The following is a 20,980-nucleotide window of genomic DNA, read 5'->3' on the forward strand; positions in this document are numbered from 1 at the left end:
TTGGCACTGGGTGGCAGAGCAAGCTGGTGGCCCTGCAGGGTGAGAGCCCTTCTAATAGGAGACTGCTGCATGTGAGGAGTAGGAAGAGCTGCTGGCTGTCACTTTAGGTCCAATTTCTCCTACAATTTCGTTCTGAATGAGCTCCCCACCCAGAACACACCAGAGAGTTGTACTGAGCTATGGCACACAGCTCTGTGTGAGCTGCTGCCCTTTTCCCAGCCCTCCCTCATTTTACCATCAAACTGCAAATAATCTGATTTTTCACTCTGAGGGAGAGAGGTTTGTACTAGGGAGGAGAGGGGCTGCCCAGAGAACACAAGGAGCTGTTACATGTGCAAATTGGGTATCTTTGGGGTCCTGAAGGTGCAATCTTCAGCTCTCCAGGGAGAAGATGAAAGTAAAGCAAAGAGTTGACATAAAAGCAGAACTCTTCTGATCCCAAATGCCACAGTCAGAGTGACACCAGCTGCAGAATGCACCGTCCCTGCTCTGTCTCATGCATTTCACTCTGAGCAGCACGTTCACATGCTCAGGGATTATTATACTTTCAAACCTGTGCATCAACACCAGTCACACACCTCAAAAAGCTGCCTCTCCCTAGAGAGATTTCCTCCTCAAAGAGTTTTGTAAAAACAGGAGGTAAAGGACTCCTTGCAAGGAAAAGCAAATAGTTTGGAAATCATGTACTTTAAGCCTGTGCCTGGTTCTGCCTCATCCAACATGTGTTTCCATGGAAGCAGAGGAGGAAACGGGCAGCCTGTGGCTGCAAATCACAGCAATCTCACTGCCTGCTCACGAGCCTGAAAAGATAAATGGATCATTAAAAATAAAAAACACCTGAATTTTTTAACATTCCTTTTGGTGGTAGATATCTGGTATTTAGTGCGGCAACATTCTCTTCAGGGACAGGGGTTCAAGAGCATCACAGCTGAACAAAGCCAAACTTGGGCTCATTCTCAGAGGAAACAGAGTAAATGCCAAATAAAATGATTTTTGCTCTTTTGTTGGTCACAATGGTGTAGTGACTGTGTGAGCACAGAGAATGGCAGCACAGCACACAAAGCCAGTTACATAAATGGAATAAAATGTGTTTTCAGCATGGTTTAGAGGAGGCAAAGAGACCTAATCCAGGATGGTTTAGGAAATACAGATTGTTTAGGAAAGGTTTATCTGCTGATAAAACCTGACTCTGATCTCAGGAGTGAGCCTCCTGAAGTCAACCTGTCAGTCAGTCACTTGTCTTATCAACATGTCCTTTGAGCATAAACCTATTTCTGACTCTAACCATGAAGTTTTCCTGGCCTTAAATGAGCATCTTGCAGTATCCTTGCATCCACAGAGCTCCTAACAGTTCTCCAGCCACCTGCAAATACATCTTGCTGCTGAGCCAGGCTGTTCCAGGTTGCAAGGCAAGATGTTTTCTATTACCATCTGCATGGCATATTATTTTTTGTCAAGTGGGCAGTTTGCTTTATCTCTCTCTCTGAGTGACCACAATCACTCCTCCCTCCAAGGATGGGACATCTGCTGATAACAGCTATTGGATGTCACTGCATGGCTGATAAGAACTACAGCATCCCATTGGGAGATGTGAGCCCAGAGGGAGGAGCCAAGCATTGCTACCTGGATATAATCTGGAGATCCTGGAAGAACTGCACAGCTTCTCCACTGGATTCCCCAGAGGAACAGCAGCTGCCTCTCCTTCCACTGGATCTTCAGAGGATGATTACACCCTTCTCTACAGGATCCCTGCTCCAGCAGAACCACCCCTGCCACTGCAGGAGGGCTGAGCCACAATTCCAATGGGACTGCCACCAACACCCTGACCCACAGGGTGTGAGGTTGAGTTCTGACTCTGTCAGTGTTGGTTTAGGTTACTGCATTGTTTGTTTTATCCTTTTATTTTTTTTCTTCCCTATTAAAGAACTGTTATTTCCTGCTCCCATATTTTTTTGCCTGAGAACTCCTTAATTTAAAATTTATAACAATTTGGAGGGGGTGGGGAGGGTTTGCATTCTCCATTTCAGGGGAGATTCCTGCCTTCCTTAGCAGACTCCCGTCTTTCCAAACCAAGACACTGGCACATTTCACTGGGGGTAATTACCATTTATCCCCAGGTAAAAGCTGCCTCTTGGCCAAAATGTGGTACTGGGGGACTTGAGTGTAGCTGCTCTTGAGTGACTTAGCTGGATCTACCTGGTGCCAGCACCCAGCAAGGCTCCAGGGCTGATCTGTGTGCAGCCATTACAGGATCAGACGCAAAATGTCCTTCCTGCACTTACTCCCCTCAGAAAAACAAATATCTCTTTTACAGCAGCCTGCCTTGTCCCAAAAGGCTGCAGAAGCTCTCACCAGTAGGTCTGGGTTTATTTTCTTGCTTCACTATCAGGCAAGAAAAATTAGGTACATGTACAAAAACTGCCAATTAAAAAACTGTTGCAGACCCCAGTGAATTAAAAATCTTGAGGTTTTTTTGTGTTTCGGAGATTTCCTCCCCCCAGCTCTCTGTGCAATGCATTTGGAGCTGCTCTCTGTAGCTGCCTGAATGCTGAATTTCTGAATACTGTGGTCAATACTGTATTGAATAACAATACCTATGATCTAATGACAGCTCTGTGTGCATCTAGGACCTAAGTTTAGTAGATTATTTTCAGGCAGAGAACAGCAAAAATTGCAAGAATGGCTCAAATCCATTTGAGTTTCTTAGAAACTACATCCAAACAGGGAAATATGAGAGATGAAAATAAATCTACTGGAAATAATGAAGAGATTGAGCTTGTACCAGGACTGACCCTATTTCCAGAGCCTGCAAAGGTCCCAGAGAACTCAATACCAGCAAATCCCAGTGAGCAGATGGGAGTACCACAGAAGGTATTCTTCTTCCTTTAGAAATCTGTGAACACATGGCTCAAAGGGAGGGGGCACTGGATTGGTTTTCATCTCTAATTGTTGCTTAGTATTCTTCATCTCACAGTAGAAATCACCTGGTGGTACTGGCTGGTGCCATGAGCTGTGATAATCTGGGATTTTTCCTTTTTTTTTCAAAAATACAGATGTCAAATCATAATAATGGCTTGTGCATTATTATGCTTTGATTGAACGGTAATAATTATTGGTGGGTTGTTTCTACCTATGCTATTGATAAGTGAGCCACTGAGTGTCCACTGGGCCCAAAAGCCTGAAGGTGAAAGGCTCCTGTATCCTATTCCCAACTCCAAGAGTGTTCAAGTTCAAGGTGAAAGGGATTTTGGGCAACCTGTTCTAGTGGAAGGAGTCCCTGGCCAAGGCAGGGAGTTGGAATTGGTACATCTTTAAGGTCCCTTCTAAACCAAATTATTCTGTGATTCTAGGATTCTATGAAAAGGCTCTGCAGGTTTTAAGAACATGTAAGGGAAGGAAGAACACTGCAAAAAAATTCTTGGAGGAAGTAGGAAGGAACTGAAAGGTGAGCAGAAAACTCGTGTGGATGAGCCTTCACTAGGAGGGTATCAAAAAAGCATTTGCTTGCAGACAGCCAGAGATATTGATCTGCAGTCACACAGCAGCACAGGCTGGGCAGGAAGCATCATCAGAAATTGGCTGAGGGAAAGGGAGAAACATGTCAATAAAATCAAGCTGTGTGTCAAAGGGAGGAAAAGGAAGGAGGAGGCCAGCAGGGCAGCCTGTGCTGGAGCCATGGGTGTTTACCTCATGGTGTATCAGTGACCTTGAGGGTGATGCCATTATCTAATGATGCCAAATTTGTAGGAGGCACAGAACAAATTAATTACAAATGCTAGATTAGGCTTACGGTCTGATAAGCAGCTCATGGAGTTCAATGGAGAGAAGTTTTAATGAGATTAAGTGACAAAGCCATCACTTAGGAGGAAGCTTTAAACAGACTACAGGCAAGGAGAAAGAAGTGGGGGCGAAGGCAGAGAACTATTAAAACCATCTGTGTTATTAAAAGAGGAGTAAACAAGGCCTGTGCCTCTCAGGGAGAAATGGGGATGATAGTAAGGCGTGCTGGCACTGCCAGTGGGAGCTGCTCCTGTGAATGTATTGTATGAAACATCTGAGTCAGACTCAGGGGAAAATTGATGGGAAACCCAGCACAAACTTGGGATGAACACCAGCAGCAAAGCCCTGCCTGGCTTAGTGTGAATAGGCCTGGAGAGGAGGTTCAGGAGGCCTGGATGGGTGGGATATGGGAAAGGGCTGGAGCTGGCTTGATGGAGAAGAGCTCTGCTTTGGCCCAAGAGCAAAGAGAGCAGGACACTGGATGGTAGCAATCAAGGAAAGAAACTGGCCAGCAGTTAATATGTCAGGCTCTTAAATAATAATAGCTGCTGCTAAAGATGGATAATTAAAGCAGAGCACTTGGTCCTCAGGCCCTTGTGTTGTTCCTTTCCTCTAATGCCTGGCAGAAGCAGCATTTATAGTATGTGGCAGGAGGAATCTTGTGATCCCAGGGGCTGGCTCTGCTTCACCTCCCACCAAACCCACTGCATCCTTCTCTGTGAGCTATATTTAAAGCTGAGTTCAAATAAAATGGGAATGGAAGCAGTTTGAATCAGACTGATCAGACAACTGGGTGTGGGGATTGGCAGTAAGGTCCTGTGTTTATGTTACCTGCAGGCAATGGGCCAAAACAGCTCCTGATAAGGAGGAGAAACATCTCTCTGTTCAACATCAGTGGGCCAACTTCTAGATGAACAAATGTCAGGCACATCTCCCCATCCTTCCTCTCTGTGATGGGACAGATGCACTTGGGGTGCACTGGCACTGCCAGGCATGTAGTGACTCACTAACACCTGAGTCTGCCAATTCTCGCCTTTCAGATGCATCTAAGCAGGGAAAAGGTTTGAGAAGAAAACAGAGCAGACCCCTCATTTTTCTCCCCTCTGCCTCACTTTTCCACCCACCACTCCACCCAAAGGGTAACACCATTGTGAGGGGACTGAAAAAGGAGCAGGCAGCAGGCAAAGCAGAGCTGACCCTCAGACAACACAAAAAGGTGATAATTCCTGCATTTAATAATCCTCCTCACAATGAAATTCATACTGCAGGCTCTCCAAGGAAAGGACCTTACTGCTTGTTCTTATCTTGGCTAACAAAAGAGCCTGATCTTGACTGGGTCTCCAGGCACTACATCTAAAATAAGATCTAAAAACAATAATCAGCCCAGAGCTTTCTTCTTCCTGAGAAATCAGGGAGCAATTTGTGCATGTTAAGAAACACATCCAGCACTGCAGCCTTTCAAAGTCATCTGCTATTCCCTTGACTTCCCTTGCAATGCAGATTATCCAAATGCACATCCCTGGGTGCTCTCTGATACACAATTCCAGTAAATATTTACATCCTATTTTGGGTCAAAATATGCTGAAAGGGTGCATAGGGGATGCCTCAGCATTTTACAGTTTTTTCACTTTGGTCAGCAGAAGTGAAATCCTGTGGGGGTGACAGCTGAAAGTGTGTTGCAATCTCACCTTTCTGGAAAGATTCAAACCCCTACAGTTAATTTAAAAGCTCCAATAGAGGGTTATACATACAGGTATGTTATGGTTCTATGCCTGACTCAAACCCACAAATAGAGTCTGCAGTTCTGAACTCCAGCCTTGCCCACAGGGCAAAAGCAAAGCTCTCATCTGAATAAATCCTGAAAATCTCATCTGCCAGCATCTTCAAATCAGTGCAGCAGCAACAGGAGCTGAAGCCAAGTGCTCTGAATATTTCCCTGCAGAATACCCAGGAGAGCACAGCTATATGTAACAGAGATATTTACACAGTGTTTGAGGCAACATTTCTACTCTTAGCAGACACAGAGGTGCCAGGAAATGATTCTGCTCCCCAGGCAGGATCCAAACCGCAGCACAGGCAGGTCTGTGAGGGCAGGATTATCACACTGATCTTTTTAACCCCCTCCATGTAGCACCAAGCATGAGACAAGTGACCGCTGCTCATCCAGACACTCCTCTCAGCTGCTGCTGTGGGTTGTAGCAATGCAGACAGTCTGGTGAGCCATTGCTGCTCTCTTTCTGTGGGATTTGAAGTGGAGGAAGAGGGGGAATAGATGCAGACAGGAAAGGGCCTCTCACCTGGAGAGGAAGCACTGAGGGAAGGCACTGAAATAACCTAACAAGGGGTGCAGGAAGATAAAGAAGCAAAACTCGTTTAAAAGGGATGAGAGATGGCATGTTCCCCAGACAGATGTGTCTGACACAGGTTAATCTTTCACTCTGTATGGCTCCACGTGCTCCATGAGCTGCCCCATCATCCCCTGTGACCCCAAGCAGTGGCCTGGTGGCCATTGCCAGCTCCTTGCAATGCCTCCCCTCCAAGGGAAGGTCTCACATCCCAAACTGAGCTGGTGTGGGCCCACAGACATAACTAAAGTCACTGCTGTGTGCACAGCCAAAACACAAAACATCCACTCTGTCAGAATCGAGGACATTCCTCTGGCCACCATGGGGGACTCGAGACCCTGGCAGGGGCTCAGAGACCTTGGCATGGAGTCAAACACACCTGTGCCTTTGATTTTAGCCCATGGAAACAATTACCAACTTTGTGTGAAGATTCACAAGCCACAAGAGTTTGAGTAGAATAACAGTCAATTTGTCACAGGGTGTAAAAGTAGAATTTTGGGGTTTTTAGAATGGGGGTTCAAGAGGCAAGATGGAGTAATCTGGGCGTGTTCTGCTCTCCTTCTTCTTGTCCTCCAGCTTCTGCTGTGATGGTGACACTTCTGTACTGGTTTAGAGTAGAGACAGACTGTCTAACATAGGTGATAGGTATTGGAAAATTATTGTAAATAAAGTACACGTAGATTTTAGTATAAAAAGCCAACACCACCCCAAGGGCAGTCACTGTGCCACAGCCCAACCTGCTGGACAGATCTCAGCAGATCAGAGAAAGAATGGAACGGATAAGAGAAAATAAACAACCTTGAAAAGCAAAACCGAAGAATCTCGACTTCTTCTTCAGTCGTGGGGCTGGGAGAAAAGAGAGATTTTCCAACACCTCGGGAGCCATTTCAGCCACAGAAACCCAAGACCACTCCCTCCTTTACAAAAGGCTTGCACCTGACAGCCACTGGCACTTGCGAGTGGGGTCATTCCCTGTGAGCTCTGTGACACTGGGGACATTTGGCTAACACATCCCTTTAGCATTTTTCCTCCAGCATCTCATTTATTTCCTTTTGCAATGTCGATTTGCCCAGCCAGCTCAATGAATAATTCAGCAACATTAAACACATGCCAAAGCTGTTTCAGCTCTTAGTAGGATCAGTTCTTCGGTCCTTTTCTCCATTTAAACTTCATTCCAACATAATCTCCCCTTCATTGCTGCTGGGGGAGCAAGATCTACAAGCAAAAAGCACATTGCTATAGTTATATGGAAATATAACAATATATATGGAAATTCCCTCTTTGATAGGAATGGTGTGCTGCTAATCATTCTGCTGGATGCCTTGCTGCTTCTGTTAATAAAGGAAAAAACAGCTATTTTTTTTACAGACATCTATTGCATATAAAGTTCAATAACCACGCAATAAGGATGATCTCACAAACCAGAATTCAGGAAAAAACCAAGGTAATTTCCCAGTTTTGTTGTGTATTCTTGCAGTGAAAGCAATTCATCATACCCAACAAATCAATTACTCACACAATAAATTAGTCAATATCATCCTTTTTCAGCAGCTTTTCCAGAAAAAAGGGATGTGCATGTGTAGTGGAGTTGGTGTGCGACATCCAGCTGCAGTAATTGTGCACATGAAGGGTAAGGTGAGTGCTCATTTCAGAAGGACACAATTGCTACTATGGCTTTTATTAAATCCCACTCATTTATCACTCCCTGGTTGGAGCAATAAGCCTTTCCCTGTCAGCTAAGGGTGAAACATGGCCCTGTTTCTGCAGCAGCAAAGCTCCAGAGCAGGAATCCCAGGCAAACAGGGAAGACAGCCTGTTCTCCCTCTTTGGGAAGTAAATTCCAATTCTTTGGAACAACCCTTGCACTTAACCTAAGCAAGTAAGCCCAGCTGTTTGTGTTTCAGTGTTTCAATGCTACATTGGCTGACCAAGTAACCTTCAGAAATCCTGGCTATTAATCCCTGCTGGCTTTTCTTCAGGCTCCCCTCCCTTGCTGGTTGCTGAGACACAGACCTTGCCTTGTTGATGCTGTCAGCATTTCATGGGGATGCATGCAAGGACCCCCTCACACACTCCTCTGTAAGGAACTGCCTCTATTCCTAAAAGAGAGCAGAAAATCCTGTCTGTGCAATGCCTGCCCCTGCCAGCAGCACACACTGAGTAAGCAGAGACCCTGGGCTGCTTTCATGGGAATTGCTCAGAAAACTGTGCCTGTGGGATTGGCAGAGGCTGGATTTTGATCTTACACCACTGTGGATCTCAAGCAGCACCAAGTAAGGCAGAAAGCTTGTACCAACCAGGCCATGGGGGCACCAAACCCTGGAAATCTGAATTAGCTTTATCTCTTGAATTTTGCAGTCTTGTTGCACCTTCAAATCAAAAGATAAGAAGCTATTAAAAGAAAGTTAATAAGAAGTTATATGAAGTTATATTATTATTATTATTATTATTATGTTATTACTACAATAAGTTTTTTTTTAAATTACATTTTGCTCATTTGTATGAAATATGTTGCTCTCATCACAGATGGATGATGAAGCAACATCAAAAGCTGTTTCCCTGGCAAATTATTCTTAAGGATCCAATTGGAAAGAGGACAGTCTTTACAGAGATTCCTGCATTACCTGGCAGTCTGGATAGCCTAATGACAAATCCTTAAGGCAAGCTCAATTTGCTGCCTTGGAAGCCTTGTATCTCCCTTTCTAAGCCTTGTATCTCCCACTTTTGCAAAGGTAATACTGATTATCTGGGTCCTTTTAGTGCCTCTCAAGTTACCCCAGCTCAGAGTTCTCCTGAGGTCACCTCACAGTGCAGTTTCCACTCTGGTGAACTGAGCTGTGAATTATTTTGATATGAACTAGGAGAAATCTTGTACATCTTTTCCAGTGATATTGGAAAGTTGAAGGGAAGGATTGGAGGACTAATTCCATATAAAATCTCCGGGCACCAGCTGGGAAAGGGTTTCTCTGAGCGATATCAAAGGGCTTTCAGTGCATGGACTCAAAAAGGGAGTCAAGCAGAAGCTGCAAGGAAGATAAACCCCAAAAACCTCAAAAAGAGAGGTTCTGGCACCAAAGCAACCCAACTGGCAGGGTTTTTTCCCCACAAAAAATTCACTGCTGTGTAAGGTAGCTGCAGATCTGTCATGTTTTGTGTCTTCTGAGCCCTGAACATGCAGGACACAATCACTCAGCCATCTTGAGTGGAAAAACACTTATTTCATAAGCACAAGTAGCTTTGCATGCCAAATTTTCAGAAACAAGACTCAGCTGGACCCTCCCAGACCCAGAGCACTTGTGAAATTGGTCATCACCACCAAAAAGACAAACCTTCACCTTCATTTCTACAGGTGATTTAAGCAACCCTGACATCCCCATGTATCCCCACCACGGGCAGGCTGACCTGTGGTGGGGGCAGGAGATTACTGAAAACAAAACCAACCTGTCTTCTGTGTGCATTAGGGGTTTTTCTCACAGTTGTTTGTATTTCTCACACACAAATGAAACACAGCAGGACCAGAACACCAGAATGACCTCTCACCACAAGAGTTCTCATGAAACCACTGAGCTGCTCACAGAGCCAGAGGGGAAGGAGGGTATTTGTGATATCTCTCTGGAAAAAAAAAAATAGCAGACTAAATTGCCCACGTTGTGTAAAGGTCAGGAGAGTTAGAAAAAAATATACTGCAAAAGAATAAAAAAAAGGAAGGTGGTGACCAAGGTAAGATGAAGAGCTGAAGTGACAAGGACATGAGATGCTTCCTTCAGGGGGGAATTCAAGCACTTTGGATTGAATTTTGGATCATTGCAAGTCCTTTAATTTCCGTATTGTTCTGAACTGACATGAACTCAGCAGCTCCCCAAGGAAAACAAAAAAATAAATCCCCTTTTCAGTCAATATAGTTATTACATCCCAATCAGCAGTGTACCCTTGGAAGCTAAGGAAAAACACCAGGAAAATCAATACTCACCTCCAGGTTTTATCCCCAGTGGAAATCTATCACATGGCCACCATTTCACTACAGTCAAATACATTAATTTTAACTTCATGGTATCTACCAGACACAAATAGCAATACCCAAGGAAGTCCTTGTTCTGCTGAACATCTGAGGAATTAGAGCCAACAGGTTCAGGAATTTGTATTCCACCTCTCATTGAAACCTAGAAACGTATTTTGTATCACTGGAGCTTAATCTTAAATTTAAATCTGACCTGAAATTAGTCCAAACTCTTCAAATGAATTAATCAATTAAACTGGTGAAAAAATATAATTCCCATCTCACAGAGCATTGCAGAGGTTAAGAAGCAGCATTTCTAGATCAGAAAACAAAACATTCCAGGAGTTGCCTGCAAAACACTAAATTTATGGGAAAACTGCATTAATAAGAAAAATATTCTATGTTAACATAAGAAATATATTTTGATTTTCCCTTCATCTGATCTGTATTCCACTGCATAAAATTCCTTAGCACCTTCTCAGCTAAAACCTTGAATTGGAATGGATGTCTCATCCCTGGAAGTGTTCAAGGCCAGCTGGTCTAGCAAAAGGTGTCCCTGTCATGGCAGGGGGTTGGAAGAAGAGGATCTTTAAGATCCCTTCTAACCCAAAGCATTCAGTGATTCTAATCAAGATCTTTTAATAGAATAATAATTTACATATTTATTCAATTTAATAGAATGATAATTTACATAATTAACCTATAACAATATATAATAATATGTAATTATATGTTATTATAATATATGAATATATTAATACATAATTAATATATTCTAACACATAATAACAACTATCCGAATTATATTAATAAATTACTATATATTAATTATATTTTAATTATAGAAATATATATATTATATATTAATGTAATTAATATATCATAATTTATAGAAAACCTTACAGGTTGTATAACTTTCACCCCTTCATTATTTATGACTTAGGGTTTGGGTTTTTTCCTGTTTCTGTATGCTTGGAGTAAACATCACCTCTCACTGTATATTGTGTCAGCCACAGAAAAGCCACCATTGCTATCTCATAGGTGCTGGATGTTTTTCTGTCCATGACATCTCTCAGATCTCCTGCAATATCCAGACAAAGCATCCCTGCATCCAGGCATTGCAAAGTCTGGCCACCATCAGATTGTCATTGTCACAGCCTTGTCTGAAAGCTGAATCATGGATCCCTGACACAAAGAGGCACCAAAAGGGAATCTGTGTCAAGATTTTGGCTCTTAAAATGTGTTCAAACTATGAGTGATGCTGCAGTTGAGGTGTGCCTGAATAAACAGAAAAATCAGTCATGAAAAGAGCAGCTGTCTCCTTGCAGCCTTTCCCAGGAGTAGAACTGAGCCAGCTTTGGGTGCTCAGCTTGGCGTGGCATGGACACAGACATGGATATAGGAAGCTGTGGACCTCCAGAGACAAATCTTTGCACATAACACATCTTTTCTCTCCATTCCTCTTGTTAACAGGTTCTTGTTTGTCTACAGATGTGGCATTCACAGTCTCTGAACAGAGACAGACATAATTCTCTCTCCCAGGATTTCTCCTGGGGAAGGCAGTGAGAACCTCAGAGAAGAAGAGAAAACACTTCCTATTTCTACTCACTGCTCCTGTTGTTTTGCACATGTGGAATGTGTCATGGAGATTGTTCACCCAAAGTGATTAGGTTATTGGACACCAGTGAAGGTTGTTTTGATTCCTTGGCCAATTGAAAAAAAGCTGTGTCCTGCCTGTCTCAGACAGTCATGGGTTTTTCTTTAGTATCTTTTCAGTATAGTATATCTTTAGGATGAAATTTAATATAGTATTAGTGTAATATAGTATTGCTTAATAAAGCATTTGTTCAGCCTTTCTGAATCATGGAGTCAGAGCAGATTATTCCCTGTATTGGGGGCTCCTGATATCAATATACAGACACGTCCCAATTCTCTGTGGATGGCCTGTACTTTGCTACTCATGGCCTTGACACTTAAACATTTGGCACAACCATCAGCTCCCTGCATACAGTTAAACAAGTGGCTTTCTGGGGTTTGTTTGTTTGTTTTTCTGCTGGTCACTCTGTAATCTTGATCTGGCAGGAGGATTTTATAAACACCATCTTGTGTCATATCTGTCAGAAAGCTACCCTTCTGTCTGAGTGCTGCAACTGATGGCAGCCCTTCAGAGGCTGTCCCTTGCTCTGGAAAGGAATATATATAAAAACAGGAGGATAAAGCCTATAATTTTTTATAGCTCAGTACTTAACACTCACAGGCAGTGGAGTAGACAGCAGTCCCAGGAGAGGACATGTGATCCTCCCACTTTAGAGCTATACCCAATTTTAAAAGCCCCTCTAAGCATCCAGTCACTGGGTTTAAGATGCTTTGACACACAGCATTAAAAGTTTGACCTTACCCAATAGATGGGGAGCAATTTTCACCAAGAGAGACGAAGATCAGGGAAGGAAAGAGATGCTAGAGGTGAAGCAGGCCAATAATCAGGCTATGGATAACACAGGTTGTGGAATGAAGGGGTGAGATTTACTGAGACATTTCTGAAGGTCATAAAAAAGTCATGCTCTGGTATGTACATGGTGTTCACTGTGAGAGGGATTATTGCAGTAATCACCACTGATCCCAGCCCCTGCCCAAGCAAACCATTATCTAGGGAGAAAATCCCCTGTTCTTTGCTTTGTTCTGATCCTTTGCACAGTGCAGGCATCTCCTCTGAGTGACCCTGCTACGCTCCCATCAAACCAGGACTCCAGGAAGAACTCCAAAGCCAGCACCTGACTATTTTTCAGCTCTCTGTGACCCCTCTGCAGATGGGACAGGTGACACTGCAACCACTCCTGAGGCCAGAAGGGGCCAAACTCACTCCTTGCTTCCTGAAAAAGGAGTGAAGGACAAACCCTGCACAGCCCAGACCCACTGGTGTGCACGCTGCTCATTGCCACCAGCATGGCCTACACATCTCCAGCTCAGCTCCGGCTGAGCTATCACAGCTTGGTGAGTCACAAGCTGTCAGGGGGAAGCTGAACTGCATGAAATGGCCAGAAATGGGGAGGTGGGACAGAAATGTGTGTCTGGGAAGTTCTCTGTCCTCCTCCATGGGCAGAGGAAGAGTCAGTGCTGGTATTGGGAAATTCCTCCAGTCACAGCTGGAGATGATGGTTTGGGCCCAGTGGTGGGAAAGAACAGAGGGAACAAGACAGTGCAGAAAGCTCAAAAAAATAACCACAGAGGGGAAAAAATTGAAGAAACCAGAATTGCTTAGCCTAAAGTAAAGAAGGTTGGAAGACTTAACAGTTTTTGAGAGACACCTGAAGCTAGTGGAGGATCTGCCAACAGAGGCCTTTCCAAATGAGTCACAAGCATCTGTCAAGAGTGTTCTACCAGGAATCGTGGCTGTGGGCCAAGAGATGGGCTCTTGGGACCCTGTGGAGCTCCTGCCAGCCCTCTCTGTCTGAGCTACATTGAGTGGCACCTCTCCTTTACCCTGCTCTGCCCACAGCGACAGCACAGGACTGACCCAGACCTGCAGGCTCCAACTCAGCTCCCCAAAGCTCTGCCTCGGCTGAGAGGATGGACAGAGGTGGCAGAGGAGGCCCTGATCCACCTGACCAAGCTGTTTTGAGAGCAAGGGGTTGGACCAGCAGCCTCCACAGCCCCCTTCCCACCTGAATGGTTCCATTCAGGTGGGAGGAACCACAGAGGTTCACTGAGCCACTCTAAGATTTCATGGCAAGACCAGTGTCAGAACCCAGGAAATTCCTCTGGCTGCCCTGGAGGACTTGAGACCTTGCCCAGGGGGCTCAGAGACCTTGGTGCAGAGCCCAAGACCCCTGTGCCTTTGATCTTGACTCATGGAAAAAATTACCAACCTCATATGAAGAATTACAAGTCAAGAGAGTTTAAGTAGAATAATAGTTAATTTGTCATGGGGTGAAAAAATAGATTTTTGGGGTTTTTAGAATGGGGGTTCAGGAGGCAAGATGGAGGAATCTGGGTGTGTCCAGTCTTTCTCTGTGACTGTGTTCAGAGGGGTCTTGGGATGAGGGAAGAGACAAGGATCTGACTCCATGTTTCTGAAGGCTTGATTTATTATTTTATGATATATATTATATTAAAACTATACTAAAAGAAGAAAAGATTTCATCAGAAGGCTAGCTAAGAATAGAATAGCAAAGAATGATAACAAAGGTTTGTGGCTCGGGCTCTCTGTCCGAGCCAGTTAACTGTGATTGGCCATTAATTAGAAACATTCACATGAGACCAATCACAGATGCACCTGTTGCATTTCACAGCAGCAGATAATTAATGTCTACATTTTGTTCTTGAGGCCTCACAGCTTCTCAGGAGGAATATCTTAAGGAAAGGATTTTTCATAAAAGATGTCGGCGACATTTTTCTTTCTTCTTGGCCTCCATCTTCTGGGTGATGTTGGCACTTTTGGATTGGTTTAAGGTAGAAACTCACTGTCTAACATAGGTGATAGGTATTGGGAAGTTATTGTAAATAATGTACACGTAGTTTTTAGTATAAAAGATAACACCACCCTGAGGGTGGCCAGAGTGCCTCTGTCTGACCTGCTGAATGTACCTCGGTGGGTTGTAGAAAGCATTTTATAGATAAGAAACAATAAACAACCCAGAGAATGAGAACAGAAGAATACTGACTCCTTCTTCGACTGCCAGGCTGAGAAAAGAAACTTTTATGTATCTCAGAGTCACTCTGACCAGCAGAGATTCTGAGAGATCAGGACTAGGTGCACATGTTTGCTTCTCTGGACAGGTTTTTATCCCACTCCTCCTACAGCATCACAAGGTGTGGACGCTCCACCCCCAGGGAGGACATCCCTCTCCCCTACACCTTTTCCAAGCTGGGGCTTTCCAAAGGCTGCAAAGCTACCAGAGCCCCATAAAAAGCAAACTGAAGCACAGAAAACAGATGGGCCAGAGTGTGGAGGCACTTACAGCAGATGGCACTAAAATATTAAACTAACATTCCCGTATGCTTAAGCCTTGGCCTGGCTTGCTGCTGGTTGCAGAGCCAGCCTGGTGAGAGCATGCAGATGAGAAATGAGCCTCAGATTGCTAAAGCACCCAACCAAACATCCCCTTCCCATGGAAAAATGCCTCATTAGCAGCTCCTCCAACAGCAGGGATGTGCTAACTCAATGCAGATGATGTTTAGCTGAACAAAAAAGCACTCCCAACAAATTCAGGTCTTTCCTAGATCTCTGCTGGAAAACCATTTCCTTGAGAAACTCTGTAAAATCAGTTTGTCTGTGACACCAAATGGGGGAAAAGCCCACACTGCTTAGTGTTTGTCCACTCTGGGATAGCCCTGGACACCATGGGACAGCACAAGAGGCAGCAGGAAGGAGGGAAAACACCTTCTTCAACCCAGGGAATTTGCCACTGTCACCCCAAAACCTTGACTGCAGCTTGTGACACTACCAGAAATGGGTGGCCCTGAACCCTGGTGTCCCTCACAGGTGCTCAGAGCCACAGCAGCCACCCAGGGTGTGTGGTAAGGACACACCCTGGTAGGGGAGTGACTGGAGCAGTGCTGTGAAAGCCTTTCATAAGGCATCAAAATCAAGATGCTTTGTGTCAGGTTGGCACAGGCCTGTGCTGCAGAATAATGCACTTGAAATGATTAATTTTATTTGACTCTATGTCCAGCAGGATCTTGCCTGGGGCCTGGGTCCTGCCCATTGTGTCATCCAACCTGTGAGTGACAGGCCACAGCCCCAGGCCTGGGCTTTCCTTCTCTTAAGTGAAATCCTGCCATAAAGCAAAAACAAAATTAAAATAACCATTGCTTTGAATGTCCACATCTCTTTCTTTTATATATCCTGACATCAGGCATCTGATCTGAAAGGTAATTAGCTGCTGCATATTTCATTAAATGCATCAAGAAGAAGAAATCTTCAAATACTGTCAGTGATGGAGGGGCTGGGGAGAGACATGATCCTCCAGCATAAGGGAGATCTCCTCCCAGGACCAGGTCCTCAGGCTGTGGGACACCAGCACAAGGTAAGCCAAGCCATCCTGGCAGAGAGTGGCCAAAAGGCACCACAAGAGAAGATAGAAAGACTTAGCCAAAGCTCCTTCTCAGCTTGCCTTGATCCACACTTCTTGCAAAATGCCCTGGGCCAAAGGATTGATGTTTCCAGGACAGCAGGTCTTTTCTGAAACTCCCTGTATGCCCAAGCCATGTGCAAGTCCAGCACATAATAATTTAAAACAAGAATAAAAAGGAAGAAGAAACTGAGCTGGCAGCCTCCCCTCCTGCAGTGCCACAGTCAGTCATGCTCCAAGCCCTGCTGTGTGAGGGCTGTGCCCACCCCTGGGAGGAGATCCAGGAGTGATGTGAGGGCTGCTTGGCTGCAGCTCTGCCTTCCCCTCTGTGCTCTGCAGGAGCAGGAGGCAGCACTAACTCAGGTAACAACTGCACAACTCCTGCCAAAGCCAAGCCCGGGTTGCATCAAGCAAAGCCATCATTCCGACCATGTGGGAAAGCAGGAGAGGCTGCTTGGTGATCAACAGCATGGGAATAGCTCCACTCCATTGGATCCTGACAGCTCCAGTGAAATGGAGCTGGGAAGTCGCTGCCCGTTTTTGTTATTGCCACTGGATGGCAATACACGTTAAGCAGAGATCTCTGTGCAAACCACACACGCACTTGCTGTTCCCCACATCGTTATTCAGGGCCATGGCAGCACACCCAGCAGGACACCAGGGAGCTCCAGAGCCCAGAGGCTGCCAGCAGCACAACCAGCAACACTGCTCTGGGGTCGGGCTGAATGTGGGCTTTTCCTTTGCACAGCCTTTACATGCCTTTCCTGCACTCAAAATCAATTTTTGGCCATCCAGCCTGGCCTTGAACACTTCCAGAAACACCCAGACTCCCCAACTCCTCTCCTCCTCCAAGTCTTTCTCTTTGTTTTTATAAAGGCATCCTCAAAATCTTTATCTTTACACTTCTGAGAGGCGCAGGACCCTGATTGCACCCCTCCCCTGGGACAAAGCAAATAGTATTTAAAAGGTAAGATGATCATTTGTTCTTCTTTGTCCTCCAGATACCTGATGTACAAATCAGCCTTACAGTTCTGGTGTTGCACCATCCTGTATCTATGCTTAAACCTTAAAATTATTGCTGCTGGTATTTGCTTTTCCCCTAAGAGGAGGCCTCTTTTTTTGCTGGTATTTATTTCTTCCCTAAGAGGATGCCTTTTTTTTTGCTGGTATTTATTTGTTCCCTAAGAGGATGGGCAGGTCAGGGATGCTGTGTGGATTGTCACAGGCGTGCCCAGCTTCCCCCTGAGGGTATCCTGTGCCTGCAGCTCCCCCTGCTCCGCACTCCAAACCTCTCCCCTGCAAGGACCAGGCGCTTCTCCCTCCCCCTCCTCTCAGCAGCACTGCAAAAACCAACACAACATCTGCATTTACCTTTCTGCTTATTTAAAAACGGCAGTAGCAACGAAGCCAGCGGACTTTTTTTGCCAAAGTCCTTGGAAGACACTTTACTTTGGTTAACAACAGTCTCTTCAATGGGTTTCTTCAGTTTTACTCTTTCCTTCAGCTCCTCGGTGCTGACGGCAGAGGTCGGGGGCTCAGCGCCTATTTTTGGTGCAACAAAGGAGCTTTTCAGGTAGGACGAGGACTCCGCCAGGTTCTCCCTGTTCATCCTGCTCTCCGTCATTTTACCGGCCTCGTACTCCGAGGCGTCAGCGCGCGAGTTGTTCTCCTCCTTGATAATGTCCATGACCTTGGGCTTCATCAGGGGGGAGTCCTGCTCCCTCTTGGGGCTCTCCTCGGAGGCCGAGGAGGCATCGCAGGACTCGATGATGAGCTCGCTGTCGAGCTCCGCCTCCCGCTCCTCCCGCAGGATGCTGTACTGGATGGAGGGCGAGGCGGGCGACGGAGGGGGCCCCCCGATGTGGCTGAAGGTCATGTAGTTGGAGTGCAGCACCTCCTCGGCGGCCAGCGGGTCCTCCGAGACCAGCTCGATCTCCGAGTCGCCGGACTCGGCGCTGCTGGCTTCGTGCTCGCCGTGCGGGGCGGCGGCAGGGCGGCCGGACTTGGGGCGCGGCTCCCGCTTCTCCGCGGCCGGGCCGCGCTGCGCCTCCGCGGCATCGAAGGAGAAGCTCTTGGCTTCCTTGATGGCACTGATGAGCTCGTCCTCCGACAGGCTGCCTTTGCCCTGCGACTCGGAGCCGGATGGTTCTGCCATACAGGAGAAAAAAATAAAAAAAAAAAAGGAAAAAAATACAATAATCTTATTTTCCAGCAGCTTAGATTTTTATCGAATATAAATACTATACTATACTATCGAATATATATACTATAATAGTATACAATAATATAACAATAATATAATACTATACTATGATTAATAATATAATAATAATATAATACTATACTATTACTATATATAGTATAATATTATATAGATATAATACTATACTATAATACTATAATGCAATACTGTTGTGGAAAATGCGTCTTTTATGATTGGCTTTTCACAAATAATAAAATGAATATTATGTGTATTATGTTAGAAAGTTATGCTGTATTAATTAAGTAGTGTGTTAAATATAGTTTTAGGTTATAACATAAGGTTAAAATAGAAACTATGCTATGTAAGATACTTTTTTTTTAAAGGAAGGACTTGCAGCGAACTAGCAGCCACAGGACACCTGAATCTTTCAGAGAAAGAGAACTTATTGCTCTCTTATAAAAAAAAAAATGAACTTCTTCCCGCCTCGCTCATCTCTGAAGATGCCGTCAGGATTCAGAGGAAGAAGCTGGCACTGCCCAGACAGAATCCTGTGTTTGAATGTAATTTATGCATCATGTATGAGGTGTATGAATATGCAACAGGCTGTTGTTTTTAAGGTTTAATCCTCTGTTAACGTGGGTCCTTTTTTGGGCTTATTTTGCCCAGAAAGAGGTACCCGGACTGTCCATAACTCTTTGTTTTTATTGTCTCATATTGTCTTGATCCAAATTGTCCAAATTTTTATTACTCTAATTATATTGCTATTTTTATAGCTATTTTATTGCTATTAAACTTTTAACATTAAAGAAAAAGTGATTGGCATTTTCACACTATAATTATACAATTACATAATAATAATAGAATATATAAGACATAAAATATAAAATTATATAATTGTATATAATATAATTAATATTAATTTTTATCTAATTATACAATACTACCCAAACCCATTAAAAAAACACACACACAAAAAACTAACCTCTACCCTAAAACTTCCATTTTAGTTTATACATATTATTATAGTGTAAAATCTTAAACTCTAAGTTTTCTACTATATAGTCTAACTATATATAGTTAAACTATCAATATAGTTAATTATATATGGTTTTTTTCTACTATATAGTAGTGCACACTTCTATTCAAACTACACACCTATAATATTAATTCTCTCACTCCGTTTAAAAAACTTTCTCCATAACCTCAAAACAAATGCAATATTCTCAATACCTATCAACATAAAAAAATCTGAAATTCTCAATAACCAAAATTCCAACAGGAACCAACACAATAGATTTCACAGCAGCACGTGTCCCTCTAGCAGGGCTGGAAGCACAGGCACAAAGTCTCCCTGCCTGGGATGACTCACAGTAATATCAGCTTGATCTTATACAGCATCTCCCGTGCAGGTACTCCTTATTAAAGAAGCATCACTTTCTAAAGAAAAAGCTGAGGCACAAGGCAGTGCTGGTCACTGCTTGACCTGTGGCTCAACAATGTGGTTTTAACCAGGGAAATCCTCAGTCAAGAGGAGCATGGGCTCAGGACACACATGACAGCATCAGACTGTCACCAACAGTTAAATACACACATGGGGCTGCTGGGTTCTGCTGATCCTATCAGCCCATGTGTAATTATCTGTAGCTTTGCCAAACTTTAATTTTCAGGTGTGGAAAATTTAGATCAGAAACTTTTCTCTCTCTTTTTTTTTTTTTTTTTTTGGTTTGTTGACTAGTTGTTTTTTGGGTTTTTTTTTTATTAATTTGGGGTTTGGTTTTTTCTCAGGGTGTGGGTTGTGAATTCTCTCTGCTTTTAGCTGAGTTGGGTCCAAGAATGAAACAATTTTTTCTACTGTAATTCTTAACATCATTATGAACTATATTAACAAAAATAATGACTTATCTTGTCACCCAAAATTTGAAACAAAACAAAAATATTAATAGCCCAGTCTGCGTTTTCTGACTGCAATTCCCCAGTCACATTGACACAGCCATCAAGCACACATGGAAATTTCTCCTCTGGGATCCTGAGTGTTCATTCATGACTAATTTAAAGTCATTATTAATGTGATGGGGTCACTTAAGTGGCACAGCATGTTGGGAGGAGTCAAGAAAGCCACCAGGAAAATAAATCCCCAAGTTTCCTCCAGCAGATGCTGGTGAAGAGGTCCCTGACAGGACAGTGCCTGCAGCTATCCACAGGGCTGGGTCCCACAGTGGAGTGGAGGAAAGTTTCCAGCCCACAAAAATAACACAAAAATGTCCTTCTGCTGGACAGATTGTGGCCACAGACAGGATTCAGGTTCTGGTGTTTTTACACCACACTCCCATCTGGATGCTGGGAATTTTCTGGTGCATTGGGAGCTCCTGCATCTCCTCTGGCTGCAGGAAGCTGCGCTGCTCTCCTGCACCACCACATGCGAGAGTTTTCTCCCAGAGCCAGACTGAACCCGGCACAGGTCCAAGCAGGCATGTGACTTCCAGCCCCGGTAGCACAGCAACGCCGTCCCTGGGCTTCACCCTGCTCCTCCCAGCCCTGGCATTCACCTTGTGAATAAAACAGCCCTTTGTGGCCAGCAGCAGGG

The 20,980-nt window shown here is 44.3% G+C and overlaps 1 protein-coding gene across 1 annotated transcript in view; it reads right to left on the reverse strand.

The window, feature by feature from the left end:
- RTN1 (reticulon 1) overlaps positions 1-20,980 on the reverse strand; it is a 123,928-nt gene that overhangs the window by 30,185 nt on the left and 72,763 nt on the right. The window contains exon 3 of the mRNA XM_064714947.1: positions 17,565-18,341. Within this exon, the coding sequence (XP_064571017.1) occupies positions 17,565-18,341 (777 nt within the window). The remainder of the gene's footprint in view (positions 1-17,564; positions 18,342-20,980) is intronic.

Source organism: Zonotrichia leucophrys, chromosome 5 (assembly GCF_028769735.1).
Source record: "Zonotrichia leucophrys gambelii isolate GWCS_2022_RI chromosome 5, RI_Zleu_2.0, whole genome shotgun sequence".
Lineage (NCBI taxonomy): Eukaryota > Metazoa > Chordata > Aves > Passeriformes > Passerellidae > Zonotrichia > Zonotrichia leucophrys.